At 43.1% G+C, this 16,172-nt stretch overlaps 2 protein-coding genes across 2 annotated transcripts in view; both read left to right on the forward strand.

Annotated features, from left to right (window-relative positions):
- The window catches only part of LOC308085879 (uncharacterized protein), a gene marked incomplete at its 3' end in the record, with an annotated part of 46,836 nt that extends 39,709 nt beyond the window's left edge, over nucleotides 1–7,127 (forward strand). The window contains exons 2-3 of the mRNA XM_080429194.1: nucleotides 6,590–6,937; nucleotides 7,033–7,127. Coding sequence (XP_080285320.1) covers nucleotides 6,590–6,937; nucleotides 7,033–7,127 — 443 coding nt within the window. The remainder of the gene's footprint in view (nucleotides 1–6,589; nucleotides 6,938–7,032) is intronic.
- LOC308085498 (seizure protein 6 homolog) overlaps nucleotides 7,090–16,172 on the forward strand; it is an 89,039-nt gene continuing 79,956 nt past the window's right edge. The window contains exons 1-2 of the mRNA XM_080428677.1: nucleotides 7,090–7,234; nucleotides 9,323–9,456. Coding sequence (XP_080284803.1) covers nucleotides 7,222–7,234; nucleotides 9,323–9,456 — 147 coding nt within the window. The 5' untranslated portion in view covers nucleotides 7,090–7,221. The remainder of the gene's footprint in view (nucleotides 7,235–9,322; nucleotides 9,457–16,172) is intronic.

Here is a 16,172-nt window from a genome sequence, read left to right on the forward strand (position 1 = left end):
GGCTATTGATCCACTCTGCCTTGCCTTTGTCCCTGGTTATCATAGAGACGAGAGAATGACCTTTTCCAAAGGTGATGAAGTGGAAAGGATGCTGCTTCACAGCTTTCAAGAGAAAAAGGCCTTTGACCATCAGGCCATCAGGCCTTCAGTCTCTACTGAGCACGATCAAGCTGAGCCCAAAGACAGATCAATAAACAGCCGACAAATGATAACATTACTTCTGTCATGAGGCTACAGCACTCAATCATACAGCTGAATCACCTCACAAAAATAGGATAGAACTGGATTATGGTTATGCATGTTGTGTGTGTTGTGTTCTGCCTGCATATTTTTTGGTCATTGCCCTCTTTAATATTTGTTTCATATTCACGCACACGCACGCACACCCACGCACACCCACGCACGCGCACACACACACACACACACACACACACACACACACACACACACACACACACACACACACACACACACACACACACACACACACACACACACACACACACACACAAAGGAGATGATGGAGCCTTTAATATCTGACCCTGTTAAAATATTGCTACCTACATCAATTCAGACCAGTGAAATATTGACTTGACTGAAATACATTATAACCATTATTTCCATTCGAACCATAAAACCCCCCAATAGCCATTTAAAACACTCCCTACAGTCTAATTTCTGTTTGCAGTTGTAAATAAACAATAACCAATGCCAGTGTAAAACTAATAGAGCTTTTTTTTCCCAGTGGTGAATACTCCATGGTGAAAATGTTTCACCCAGAGGTGTATTTTATCAGGACAAATTACATATAGTCTGCATGTGAAAAGATTACTTGTTTTTAGAAGCAAATGAAGCTAATGACAAACAGGTGACATGTAGCTTTGGTGTGAAGGCCGTGTTCTCAAAAAGGACTACAACGACCTGAAAAATATATTTGATGCAGTAGAATGACTCACATATCTTATAAATATATTTTATTGGGCTTAGAGGAGGTCAGAAGGGACTATGGCTTGTCATTATATTGGACAAGTGACTGTTATTGAGAATGCATGAGTCGACGGGTGTCCCTCGCCGAAGGTGTTGGAAGCAGGGTCAATAAGATGAGCTACATTTTAAAGTGGAAGAAATTTCGCTTTAGGCAACATTGGATCAATGTGCCTGGTTTCTATTGTGACGATCACCAGTAGCTTGAAAAAAACATCATATAAACAAACAGCCCTCCTGCCTTCCTACTGCGCTGATGTTTCTTTGCTTGTGTACAAGTTAAAATATGTGTGTACTGTATGTGAGCAGTCAAGGTAAGCGTGCCTTGACTGCTCACTGCTGTATATTATCCTCAAAACAAATGTTACCCAGACATATTCCAGACAAATCTCTTTGATTCTTGCAGGACGGCAGATTGTATTATATTATCATCATCATCTGTCGGGCGGAAACCTTGTATGTCCAGAACCTTTACTTTTCAGGAGATGGAAAAAGAACCAGTGTGCCAATGGATCCAATCATCAAATGCTCTGATGATGAAGGCCATTAGTCTGAAATGTTTGCAGGGTTAGAAAATCAATTGTTGAAATGGAGATACTCTGATACATTTTACACTTAGGTACTAGATGTTGGGGCTAGATTATATGATACCGTATATCAGTGTGTATTGGCATGCTGAATGATTTTTGAGCGGTGCAACCGCTCCTATAAGAGGGTTTAGTAGGACCCATCCGTGGCGAAAGTTTTTCTTTCCGTTGTGAAAAGTCTTTCGCTGTGACGCCATGCTGTGGAAAACACGCCCATAGGCTAAGCTTTGCAGGATGTGCTGTGATTGGCTAGCGAGACACATGATGAAATTAACTTCAAATTTCACAGACGCGCTGTGATTGGCGATAGCGAGACGCATGATGAAATTAATAATAATGTAAAAAATGTAAGCACGTCACTTCGCAGGACGTGCTGTGATTGGCTACCGAGATGCATGATGAAATTAATAACTCATAAATAGCACCGCTCACTTCACACTGGGTGTGATTTTTTTTAATGCACTCTGGGTCTCTGCAAGGTGATATGCCGTTCATCGTCTGTATACTGAATCCTCAGGCTCAGTTTGCGTTCTCCTTTTAAAGTGGCACTGAGGCTCAAGGAAAGGCTGTCTTTTACTAAAAGTCCTCTGAACTTTAATGACTTGAATTTGTATTGGACTCATGGCTTATTCCAGGTAAGCATGAATTCTGTTGTGAGACTTTCTTTCACAACCCAGGGAAGAGACATCAAAGTGGCACTCAAGGCTCTTTGCCCTCATCTCACACCCATCATTGTATCAAGAAGTTCAGAACGCTGGCACAGAGTTGAAGAGACACCAGAGCAAAGTTCACTTTGAGGAGCTCTGCCTTTGAAAAGAGATGGACCCTAAAGCTGTCATTGAGTTAATGTGTCCTTTGATTTTAGTAATTCTCTGGTACATGGTCAGGCTGTGAGCTTTCCAGGTGGCTCTGCAGGCCAGCTAGGGCACATTAAGTCATGAATGAAACTGTGTGTTGGACTTCACCATGTGGACATTTCTTCATTTTGCCTTGAAATACACACTATACTGTATACACAATCTCCTCACATCAGAACAATGGGATTTAGGTTCAAAATAGGTAGGGATTAATTTGCGATTTCCCGATCAAACCACCCAAAACATGTTATTTTCAAATCTAGGATGCTCGTTCGGCAACTCTATCTGTGATGACATCGCTGCAGGGTGTGTGAGGATTATCTCGCTTTGCCCATGACATTATTACTATTATTGCACGTCCTTCCCATTATTCTCTTCCTTCCTCCCCACCTGTCACTGTCAACTGAACACAAAACACAGAAAAGAACGCCATAGAAGGAAGACAGTTTTGGACATCATGTATGTTTTCAAAGCTCCTCCATTTAAGCATTAATGTTTTGGCAATTTGTCATTAGCTGTAGTAGCCTTCAAATGCTGCTTGTTTATTGAAGGTATTTTCAACATACTGAATTTATGAATGCTGTGCGAGACATTTTTTTCGGTGTAAATGTGAATTCCTAGAATGTCATACTGGATATAAGCCCACAAAATCCTATGTGACTGTGGTGCGAGTGTTGGTGTTATTAAAAGTCGCTTATTTGGCCTAGTATATGGATTTAAATAATATAGATCGAATTTTGAAATCATCATATTGTACAGTATATAATTGTTTTTCTCACAGATAGCACTTACTGTAATGTACCCTTTTCACAGATAAACACAGCTGCAGCTGATAAAATTAATGGAATGTTTGATTTAGGTGTAGCAATTAACAAGTATTGACAAGACCTATTGACTATTGTCAGTGCTTGCTCTTTGGCATACCTAAATTAAACAGACACATTATTCATTTAATTAGCGACAGCGTCTTAGCGGTGCAAATTGTTAGTTATGTTAGTTATTGTTATGACATGTTTGTGAGAAGGGTCCTTGAACAATATTTAGTGCGGTTAGTGTGGATGCTTCTCACTGTTAATAATCAACTGTGTTTTATTTATGTATTTTTATTGTACTTTTATTATCTTTTTCCTATTTTCTCTCTAAGTAGTCTATCTTTTTTTAACCACATGAACCCTACAGTAGCTTCCTTATTCTGGGGTGAATAGACCCCTGGGGGACCGGGGTCAACTAAGGGTTTAAGTGGTTAAAAGCCTCCTGTGGACTGGTGTTGTAAATTATCATCTTGCTGTAAAGTATTATAATGCTCCATTGATAATCTAATGTCATGTCCATGTCAAATAAATAAACAAAATACCCCCTAAAAATAGCATACATAGCAACATGTCACTGTCACTCATATTTCACTAATGCTTGACTTACACTAGACCAGTGGATCTCAAAGTGGGGTCCAGGGTTCCTTGAGAGGTTTCAGACAAATTTCCAAAGTCAGAGTAAAATCACACCAGTTTTTCCTCGGCTGGTTCACACCCCTGTCGTGACACTCGTTTACTGTGAATCATTAAGTCAGAGTTGGAAATGTCTAATACAGTCTTTTTCTTGTCGTTCAAACATGCACTTTTACTCGTGGCTCAAAGGCAACATATCCAACCTACACCAGTCAGCATAGGTGAGACAACAGCACACCAGATGTGACAGTCTTAAAATGTGTTATCCCTGTCAGACTCTGTTACTCCAGTTCCCCCCATCCATATTCCACACATTTTGAACCATGATAAAATGGATTGTGGCCTACAGTACATGAATAGCAGAACTGTAAAAATCCTTAATGAGTCAGACGTTAGCTGTCTTGGGAGGCACTGATCGAACCCAAGATGTATATTGTATTTTCAGAGCTTTTACTGACTACCTGTCTCCCCAGGGCAGCATCTAGCATGTTTCGGTATGACTGACACGTTGAGCACAGATCTGATTTAATCCGAGCCAAGAGAGTCGGGCCTTTACAAGCCTCACCCTGCTCAGTCTAGATTAGATATGTACATTAAATTTCTGACATCTCATAGCACCGGGGGAAAGATACAGTCAGTCAGTCAGTTCTGTTTGGTTTGAGATACTGCATCGTCTCCCCTTTGTAGATTCTGCAACCGATGTGTCTGATGCCTATGAAAGCGCTGAGCCATTTCTCTGTTTGAGAGGAGAGGTGCTGGGCGGAAAGTGGCGCTGCAACAATAAGCCCTGATTGTTTGAAGCAGATTGCTATTAGCTGGCGGAGAGGGGAGCTATTAGGGCGGAAATGAAGCATTGTTAAAGAAACATAAGACTTCCCTCGGCGGATGACAGCCTTCTGAAGGGGCCTCAGATTAGATCTTGCAGGTGCAGTTGGGAGGGGAGAAGTGTTCTCCACGCTAGGCGAATTATATTGGCTCATCAAATCTGCTCTGGACTGAATATTAAGCCTCATTATGGTATGAGGGGGAGGGAAGAGGCTGTTGAAGTGAGCAATTTATGAGAAACGTTTAGGTTGTGCTGTGCTGGGTTTCCAAAAGAGCCTTTTCAGTCCAGCAATTGGCTCGCAGTACAGCATTGTCGGTGCGTCACTTCTCAGCACGGGGAGGCACTAAAAAAATAAATGTGTGTGATTTGAAGGCTTTTATTGCTACGCTCTTGCAAGGTTTGGTCTGTGCTCGTGAGTGCCTGCTCTGCTCCGATCTCCCATCCAGAAGCAAGAGAATAGTTTGTACTGCCTTACTAATCTTTGCTGTATAGCAATGAATTGGTTAAGATGGAAACAGTGCCTCCGGATGATGGTCCAGTTATCTTGTACATTTTATAATCTCCAGATGAACAAGTCACATGTTTGGTTTCAAACTGATACTGCGTTTATGAAATTGTAATGTTTTATGTCATTACACATACAAAAACAGGGATTGAATGAGACCTGAATCTCACTGCATGCTGTTATATAGTACACAGACTACTCAGGGACCACGCAAGTCGGGGAACGATGCAAGTTGGGAATGCGTGCCCCACCTGGTTATGCAATACCTGTTGTCAGAGTATTCGCTGTACCCATTGTTAGAGTGCCCAGGTTGGTTGGTACCCATGATCACAGTACTAACTAGAAAATGTGCTCCTCGGAGCACAAGTCTCCGCCAGCAGACCTGTGCTATTTTAATCAAATGAAATCACTTACCCTATCTTTAACCATAGTTTTCTGGGAATGTTCTTCTTTTCCTTTCGATGTTCTTTACAGACTCTTGTACTTTTTCTTCCAGAGATTGTAGCAATCTTTGCTGTGTCATGTTGTCAGCATTTGTGTCTCGTCTTCGTTTTTTGTCATTTAGGGATTCTTTGTCTCTGTTTAGTGTTCTTTGTCTCCGTTTCTTAGCTTCTGCGCCTTTGCTTCTTCATCAGGTTTCAGACGATGATTTGCTGCTTCTTCAGCTTGCGTAATGGGAGTTAGTTTCATTGTGTGATCTCAGCTGTGATCTCTGTTTGTACTGGATAGTACTGTTCCTGTCTAAGCTATTTATATATTTATATTACATATTGTGATGTCACGTGAAACTTGACCACGTATGTTAGGTGTTCTCAGAGGGACACACACACACACGCACGGACGGGTGATTTGTACTGGAAGGTACTGTTCCAATCAAGACTGATTGATCCTGTCTTACCTCACTTCAAAAAGTTTTTGAAGTGACACACCTATTTATAGGATTTTATTTCGTCATGCGTCTCGCTAGCCAATCAAAAGCATTGGTGACAACATATTGTCACGTGTCACGTGAAGCTTGACCAATGTTAGCTTGGCTAGGGGGGGGGACACACAGCGGGACAGAACGAAAACATACTCTCCACCTCTGGCGGAGACAATAACATTAGATATAACAATCAACAAATTATTTATATAAATGGGCACTGGACTACTCGGGAACGATGCAAGTCGGGAACGATGCACGTTAGGAATACCCGTTTATGCAATACCCGTTGTACCCGTTGCCAGAGTACCCAGCACCGAGGTTGGTGCCCAGGTTGGTTGAGTACCCACTATCATGCGACCGACCGACTAAACATGGAGATGCAGGGATCTATTCTTTCATAATAACTGGAGATCTTGTGTTTATTATCTCTCCGATAAGCCTTTTATTTGTCTCCCCGCAGCATCTGCCTCTGAGGACGGCCCAGGCCTCTCCATGACCCCGGGGAGCCCTGCACGGAGCGGGGTCAGCCTGTACCCCACCACACAGGACAGTGGCCGGAGGCTCCCACTGGTCACCACCGCTCCACCCCTCAACATCCCCAACCATCGTCCTCTGTACAGGAACCCTCCACCTCATCAGTCCCCCCTCGCCTCGCTTGGTATGCCGCACTACTTCGAAGACAGCAGGGGGCTGGACGCTCATCCGACTGTGTCCGGTCCCTCCGATGCCTTTTCTGTCCCGTCATCCAAGACTCAACTTGGTGGAGAAAGGGGAACATCGGTGAGGCATGACGGACACAATGAGAGAGGTGAAAATGCAGACATGCTAACCACTCCTGTCACGCACACGTTGGTGCCTGATCCTCGCTCCAACACCCCCAACCCAGCCACCACTGTGGGGCAGAAGCACCCGGAGAGGTCCGCCGTTTCCCCCTCAGCTGTTACCACTGTAGTGGAAAGAGATGCAGCAAGGCCAGACCGACCCTCGCTGGACCATGACGCCTCCCTGGCTCATGAAGGCACGTTGTTGGCTACATCTGTGGACGAGGAGACGACCACCACCACCATCACCACTACCACCACCATCACTACCATGCAGAGCCCAGGTAGGAAGACACCCTTAAAGGACATCTGTAGGACATTCACCTGGGTCCAGCTGTTAACCCAGAATGTTTCACAGAAAGCAATGCAGGAAGTCACAAACCCTGCCCATGCATGCATGCACTCAGGCACGCACTCAGGCATGTACTCGCACGCTAGCCTGGTAAACCCTCCCTCCGGAAATCTCAATTCCATTTCATTTCAGGAGTGAGTCTGGCCTGATCCGCCTGTCTGCAATATTGGCTGTGCTGGAGTTGGGCGGGAGTAATACCGTTGACTGACAACCCCTTCAGCCAATGATAATTTTTCCCCTTCAGCCAATCAGCAGTTCACCAATCTTAATGTGACGCGACGGGACTTTTGAGACAGCCATACCCAAAATGGGTTGCCTTTTTCGGGTACAATGGTGTCACTGCCCGCCCCTACCGGTTCTCTATTTTTTTTTTTTTAAATAGGCTTTGTCATGATTAATTGACCACATATATGAAGTTAAACAACTACATTCTATCCAAACGATATCTTATAAGTAAATTCCGTGCCTCAAAATAGAAGTTAGAGAGCTTTTTGAAGTAAAAAAATAGCGGAGAAAACTGCCCACAGAAAAAGATGGCTGCCGTTCGTGTTTTGGGCTCACTCGAACTCGCCACCTGATTGGCCAACTGTCGCTGTCAATCACAGAACGATGTGCGACGACGCTGATAGGCGCGTCCGTTTGGCATATACAGCCAATATTGCAGAGAGGCGGTTCATGCCAGACTCACTCCAGGAATCAAATAGAAATTAGATTTCCGGAGGGAGGGTTTACCAGGCTACTCGCACGCACCACCACAGAAAAAATATTCACAGCCCAATGTTTAATGCTTACTACTATCACTGGGTAATATTCTTGTAATTGCTAATAAAATGATAATTCCAAGAAGGCTGAAATGAACACAGTTATTGAATATTATAATAAAGCTTCCTGCTACAACTCATCTTTTTTCCCAGATGGCTCTCATATCAGAACTCTCATTATTACAATTCATTGTCATAAAGCATTTTCCTCTTTCGATTGCAGCGTTGCACACTCAACTAATACCCTCTCTATTTGCATCTCACGCAAAACAAAACAGCCACAGGACTGAAATGAATTACAATAGTATTATTGCGCCACTTCCCCTCAATCAAGAGGGGAAGTAAGGAACTGCGACATGAGACCCTCAGACAATTAGTTATTAACTGAGATTGACGGAGATGAGCATCACTATTTAGATTGGCCTGTGTAATGTACAGAGGCTCTTCAAGGACAACGAGGCCACTGAAGGAAGGACTTTGATTAATTTATCTCGTCCATGAGGGGTTCCATCACACTGTGACATTTGTGTCATTGATAATGCCATTCAATGCGTCAGCAAGCCAGACAAAACATCTCCGAGGGACATATAGAAGCTCATACAGACACACAGAGATGCAGGGTGAATGACAACATTGGGGTGCAGTAATGATGTTGAAGTGGACACTCCCTAAGGGGAGGTGTCAAGGGGACAGAGAGGGTATTCTTTATGAGGAAGCGGTCTGACGAAAGTTTACTTTTTTTTACACCAAACGGGCGGGGGGGGGGGGGGGGGGGGGTATAAAGGAGGCGGAGCAGAGTGACCTCAAAGCAACCGCAGAATAGTCTGTCCCCATCTGTCCCCCACAGAGCCTACAGCCCAGACGGTAGCTGGAAAACCTTCAAACACAATTAGTTTGTGTGTGAATGTACAGTATGTGCAATGTGTGTATAAAATGTATTTATGTGTGTGTGTGTGTGTGGGGGGGGGGGGGCGTGCGTGCGTGTCTTTACATGCACACGTGTATAAATATGTATGCGCATGCAGCTGATTCATGCATGCATATGCGTGTACAAAAACATGCAGTACGTACGTGTGTGTGCATGCTTATTGTTGAGCGTGTGTCTGCATAATTAATTCACAAACATAGATTGGCAGGTTTTATATGAGTGTTAGCAAAGCTCCTTTTGACAATACAGAATGGAAGGATTTGACACAGTGACATTGTGTTACAGGTCATGTTATAATTGTTTCCCATGTCCCATGTGTTTACTCTGCCAGTTCCCTGCCAATTCAACCTGACTGGACCAGAAGGCTACATAGAGGCCCCCCCACAGGCTACCTCTGGTTTCTACTCTACATTGGACTGCACATACACTATCACTGTCTACATGGGCTACGGAGTGGAGATCCAGGTAAGAAACTGTCTGTCTCTCACAGAGCCAAATCCGGAGGGTTGAACTCTCAGAGTTAAAATAACAGTCCGCCTTCGCTACAATCTCTTTCCTGTCTTTTCTGCTATTGTTGCTGCTTATATACTGTAGCAAAACTAAAGGCGTTATTTTGGGATACAGGTGAACCGGTATGAAGTGCAGTGAAGTGCCAAGTGCAGGTGGGGAGGGGCCATGGTGATGGACTTTTGGTATTTTTGGGATGGGAGAAGGGCAGTGTACCCGCAGCGCAGTGGTGAGATGGGTTGAAATAGGCTGAACATATTGTCAGTGGGTTTGTTGCAGGTAGATTTAAGTATGGCCAGTCAAATGACCACTGTTCATTACCAGAGCAGAGCAATGTCGTATCGATATTTTCCACAGTGTCATGGAATAAGACACTAAACTTCTCCCAAAAGCAAACTGCGGGAGGTGCATTTGTTGCAACAAATCTATGGCAGCTTAAGAAGACCACCAAGAGCAGATGATGTAAAATGTGACCCAGTGCAGCAAATAGATGGTCATCCCGGGCTGCACACTTTAGAGGAGAACTAAAAGAATAAGATGTAAACGTGTACAGTATAATCTCAGGGATGCTCAGGGAGTTTCTTTTCACCTTCAGTTCAGTGTTCCACCTATTCCCATTCACAATGAGTTCTGAGATAGAGGTCTGGCTAGAGATGACTCATGACAAAACATCTTTTGTTACATTTGATTACTATTATTGTTCTAAAACAATAGGGAGAGTAGCTGTTCAAGTTTCAGAATAAAACATCATCATGCATCAAGTGGCTCAGAGTGGAGGAGAGAGTATCACATATTAAAATGTGTGTACTGTAGTTCACAAAATTGCAAACAATGTTCTAGGCAAATATCTATTACTTTTCTAAGGTTATTGATGTACACAGTTATTCTAAAATTAGGGAGAACCACAGACTCAGCAGTTGAGCTGTCATTAGCGGGGCTAAAATGTTCAAATGCTTAAAGATAAATTCAACAAAATAAAAGAGCCGCTCCCCCTCCTTCATGCTGTTCACTAGTAAATCAGGCATGTCAAAAGTCCCCCATGACCATAAAAACTAAATATTTTATGGAATGGACATGCTATTTAGGCATTTTAATGGATTTACTTCTCTGCAGGGTAATGCGCTGACACTTAAATCAATAGTGTGATCCTGACCTTTGCTTGCTTGGTTTCTATGTACGATAAAGATGTGATTTACCTGTTCTCCAAACTTGCTTTTGGACAGAATTCTTCTGTGCCCTTTTTTGTCCAAATCGCTAGCACTGTTGTTTAGATTGTTAAAAACACAGCGTGACTTCAGTTTGCTGACAGGTAGCTGTTTACAATTAGCATTTTAATGGTAGACAGATTAGATTAGGTTTTGTTGCACCCTGTTTCCTCTAAATCGTGAGTGTACTGTATTTTATCAAAAGGATTTAAGCAGAAATATTTTGCAGATAAACCTCCTGTCAACATAAAATACGCTTTTAGCCCGACTTATTCCAGGAAGCCAGCTTACTGTTTTCTTCGAGTTATGTTGAGAAGATAAATTGGATTTGGATTAAAAGGTCAATGAGAAAGTTTGCATTGTATTTAGATGATTATCTGTCCCCACATCTCAGACAGCTTAAGTCAACAATCATCCAGCTGTTGACACTCTTATAAACATCCCTAGGCTTGATTCTAAAGGGGCTGTTGATGTCTAAAGATGACCCTCTTCAGTTGCTCTTCCCAGTATGAGATTGGTGGGAGGCTCTGATTATATAGTTCTCATGCTCCTTGTGACAGGTGTACACACGTGAACACGTAGCGATCACAGGTCCCCAATGTCACCTACACAATTGTGTCTGTGGTGAAATACAGACAATGAGAAGGTACTTCTGATGATTAGAGCCTCTACCCATTCATATATTGAGTGTGGTTGCGAGGCGTCTGACCTTTTGGGAGGAGGCTGACGCAGTGATTTAAGCAGCGCCTTTGCCTTCTACCTGAACGCCTCCCCTCCCATCCACATGATTAACTCCCAGAGCTTTGCTTCCTGCTGCTCATAAAATATACAACGGCCATTACCCGGCTGACCTTCCAGATGCCTGGCCTAATAAATTTAGGGTAAAAAATGAATATGTGGTGCAAATCATCTTCAATGATGCGTCCCAGCTGCTTCCTGTCTCCACGACAGAGAAGAGGCGACTGGACCAGAGGCAAGAGAGGGGTGCAGAAAGGAGAAGGAGACAAAGGGGGAGGAGAGGAGAGAAGGAGAGGAGACTGGACTAGAGGCAAGAGAGGGGTGGAGGGGGAGAAGGAGACAAGCCTGGACTAGAAAGGAGAGGAAAGGAGAGAAGACTGGATTGAAAGGAGAGGAGAGGAGAGGAAAGGAGAGACTACCTTAAACCTGTTATGTGCAGTACCTGAGTTTAAATACTAAGATCCAGTTGTCTCTCCGTCCCTCCTGGCCTCTCCTCATCTCCCATTTGCGTTCATTATTCAAAGTGACTGCGATGTATGGCTGCAGCCGGGTTTGTAGACGTTAATTAATTGCTTATGGATTATCTGTCTTCAGCCTTTGTTTTGTTTACGGACCTCCTTAAGCATCCCCTGACGAAAACGTCCTCTCAGCTTCTCTTAACTAAATTAAAGGAGTTGAGCGTCCCCAGATGGACGGGCTAAACAAATGTGGAATTGGGCTAATGTCGGACACGCATCAAAGATGTTTGATGGAGCTGGAGGGTCAATCGGTGCCGTTACGCTTAAACAGCGCGGGATTCTAATTTGTCTTATCTAGAAATCATATTCATTAATCTACTTCAAAGGTCTTTGTCGGCTTCAGTGGAATCTTGGCGGCCCGATTTGGTCATCTTTTATCTTTCTCTCTTTCTTTTTATACGAGATAAGCTAAATTTCTTTCCCTGATGCAGGATTTTGTTAAAGAGAGGAGCAGATTATTCCACAGTCAACATTTGGCTCACACCCACCAGTCAGAATCTCTTACCTGCGCAATCTGTACACATCCTGAACTGCTGCAGAATCCCACACCAGAAACATTATCCTTGGAAATGTGATGATTACAACCCATATCAAATAGCTCTGGTAGGGAAACATGGATCACAAGCTACTGAAGGAGCCCAGTCCTGATGCCTTAATGAATTCACAATTGATACTGTACTGTACATAGGAGGACTTGCAGGTCTAATGTGCAGAATGCATATATGAATGAGGATAGTATACTGTATGTGAAAATTGCCTCTGGCAGAAGAGGAGAGAGAGAGTCTTGTCCTGAGGTGAGCCTTCTTCAATCACCTCTCTCTCGCCTGGCCACGCTTAGAAGATATGAGAAGGAGCTCACGGTCACAACCCTTATCTTACGACATAATAAGACCTTGTGGCAACATGGAGTCTGCATAACATCAGCTCCCCGTTCACACTACTCCAATGGCCTTTTTCTACTACAGGGCTGTGCCGTGCTGTGCCATGAAAATCGCGTGTACGAATCCTTTTCCACAATAAATGTATCAGCACGCTTGGGCACTGATTCCAACTGTGAAAGATTTCAACCTTTCCCAGCTTGACTTGTCACCTGTCCCGTTTAAATGGGACTGCACAGGCAGGATTTAAATTCTTCTTGCCCATGATTGGATCATCAGCTGTCACTCAAGCAAAATGAAATAGCCATAAGTGTTACAGTTTAAAGATGGCCTGAAATTGTATTTTGAGAGTAAAAGTATTAATTTCCACATCCACCATTTTTCACTTAGGCCTACGTATCCTTTGTACTTTTTTAAATATTTAACTTATATTTTATAATGAAAATCAGTCAGTTTCTGATTAGGCTGAGACCTTGAAAAGAGAGAACCGACATGTACATCCCCAACCCAAGTTTGGGCAGGTGCTGCTGAGCGACGAACAGTATAGAAGAATAAATGAATAAACACTCGCACACTGAGTGCTCCAATGCGACCGATGCTTTATTGCACCAATAAATCTGTGACGTTTCGAGCACAAAGCTCTTCCTCAGACTGGACCTGAGACCTTTGGCCACATGAAGTCAGAGATCCAGATCTGAGCCAAGTCTGTGATCCTCATTTGAGCCACATCGTTCCCATGTGGATCCCAAGATCTTCAAATCTATTTTTTTGAGTGACATACAGTATTTTGTACTAGCTAGCTAACTAAATATTTCACTTTAGATATTGTATATTCTGACATTTTGACATTTTCTCACAAAAGTTTAGCATTTTCTGTATAATCTGAAACATAACATTTCTTCATACAGTATACTGTATTATACAGTATATTTTATATATATTTATTGTCTCCGCCAGGCCGAAGGCTGTCCGTGTGTGTGTCCGTCCGCTCACAGCTAACATTGGTCAAGCTTCACGTGACATCACAATATGTAATATAAATAGGTAAGACAGGATCAATCAGGAACAGTACTTTCTTTTACCACCTCGCCTGGCGGAGACCTGTGCTCCGAGGAGCACATTTTCTAGTTTATCTATGGTTTTTCTCCATCTAAAATATGTTGCTGTTTATACTTATTTGAGGATTTCAGGTATTGTGTTTCACCTACAGTACATAATGGGTGAATTTGTCTCCATGTAAAATTCAGTGTCAGATAAGCCTCTGTTGACCTTTTGTATTATGAAGATGAATATGTATGACTATGTGTTAAGACTGTGCGAGTTTCCTAATGAACACTTGTTGTTCAGGCAGGTCCCTGCAGCGGTGGTGGTCATGGCAACAGCCTATTGATTATAAGCGGTTTCATAATGACAGCGCGGTCACTGATGGAGTTCTGCAGGGCACCGCTACTGATTAGAAGGTTATATACAGTAGGTCACTCACAATGATTCTCAAAGTCTTATCCGGGGATCACAAGGGTCCTTGAGTGGGTTTGAGTGGGTCCCCAGCAAAATGTGTTAATATAGCATCAAAATCCATGTAATCACTTGAACCCTGTTTTATAATTTGGCTATTTGAAAATAGCAAATCTGCAAACTCACAAAGCATCGCAATGCAGCATGTTGTGAGCTTGCAGAACTGCTATTTTCAGAACATCATGAAAAACTTATATATAACTTAACTTATAAAATCAGAATGATTGTGATGAAAAACACAAATCTTTTCTTTTGGGGTCCCTGGCACAAAATATTTTCTATTGGGAGTCTGTGGACAAATACATCAATTTGGGGGTCCTTGACATAAAAAGGTTATATAGGTCCTGTCAGTGTGAAGATGAGGACCTTTACAACAGCTCTATGAACCACAGCTCTGGTCCTCCCTTTATCCCATATTTTTTAGAAATACTCATCTCAGATAGACATATGAGAGGGGAGGGGAGACAGACAAGAGGTAACATCATCCCAGATCCACGTAGTTTATGTGTGGGTCTGCAACCAGATGTCCTAACCAGGTACTAAACCAAGCATTTGGACAGCGAGAGTCTCCTTTGATTAGAATGGAAACACTCTACAGTGATCTCCGTGCGATACAACAGGCACAGAAGCCAAAATCAATAGTGTGCATTGATATAGGTCTAAGCTGAGAAGCTTGTGGATTGGGGTGACTCTGACCGCGTTCTTGCCAAGGCGTTTTAATGAGTGGGGTTCCCAGTGAGCTCCAGCACATAATAACCAACGGATGAATCCCCAACTGAACGTAGTAGAGATGAGAGCCGAGGCTAATCAGTAATCTCCCCAAAGGGGTCTCGGTGAGAGCAGGCAAAGGCCGGTTTAAACACCAGTCAGCACAGGACCCAGTGGGACAGGATCTTTACGGAGCGCTCTAATGCCACGGATAGTGCGGGATATCGACTGATCAATCAATATACTCAACTGCTGCAGCTGAGCCAGACTCCACCTCAGTTCAATAAAGCACAGTTCTATCTTCAGTCTCTGTCTGGATAGATGGCAGAGATTGATTACAAGGCATTTGTCACCACTGTGACAGTCTGCGAGAGGAATAGGTAGCATTCATTTCCTGTGAGAGCGCTCGCCCAATTGCTTCTGGGCATTTTTCACGGTGCAACGTCTCAAGGTCTCACAAATTACAGCTTTACTTGTTGGGTCGCTCGTAAAAATAAGCACGTGCAGCTGTATTTGGGGTGGATGGTGCATGCTACAGTACGGCGTTTAACGTTCCGATCCATGTTTGTGTGTCTAGGTTCATAGATGTAACTTTTTGTCACATAATAAATCCATGCATGTGAAATGACAGAAGAGGCATGAAACAAGACATGACTGACGCACCAAGGCAGGTTACTCTGAAACAGGGCATAATTAATTCAACCTAGGCTGCCTGCGATTGGTACATTATGTATGAGGTCCATTACCATAAACATGCATGTCTTCACCCTTTGGCTCATTCATTACTTTGTGTAGTGTCAAGGGCGGGGGGTGGGGGTTGTGGCGCTGACTCGAGTCTCCTTCAAAGAGTTAACCCTTTAAGACCTGAGGCGATTCTTTAAAAAAAATCTAAATCCTAACAGTTTTTGGAAAAAAATCAAAACATTTTTTTTTCACGATTTTTCAAAAATAGCAGATCTACAAGTTCATAGCGCGGCACTCGGTGCCGCGCTATGAGCTTGTATATCTGCTATTTTTGAATAGCCAAAGACATCTAAAGTGACACAGATGCGTTCCAGGTATTAATGGGTTAATTGCACTGTAGCACTTTGACGAAACTGTAGGTTCAGCAA

Source organism: Gymnoscopelus braueri (assembly GCF_963280865.1).
Source record: "Gymnoscopelus braueri genome assembly, chromosome: 5".
In the NCBI taxonomy this organism is placed as follows: domain Eukaryota; kingdom Metazoa; phylum Chordata; class Actinopteri; order Myctophiformes; family Myctophidae; genus Gymnoscopelus; species Gymnoscopelus braueri.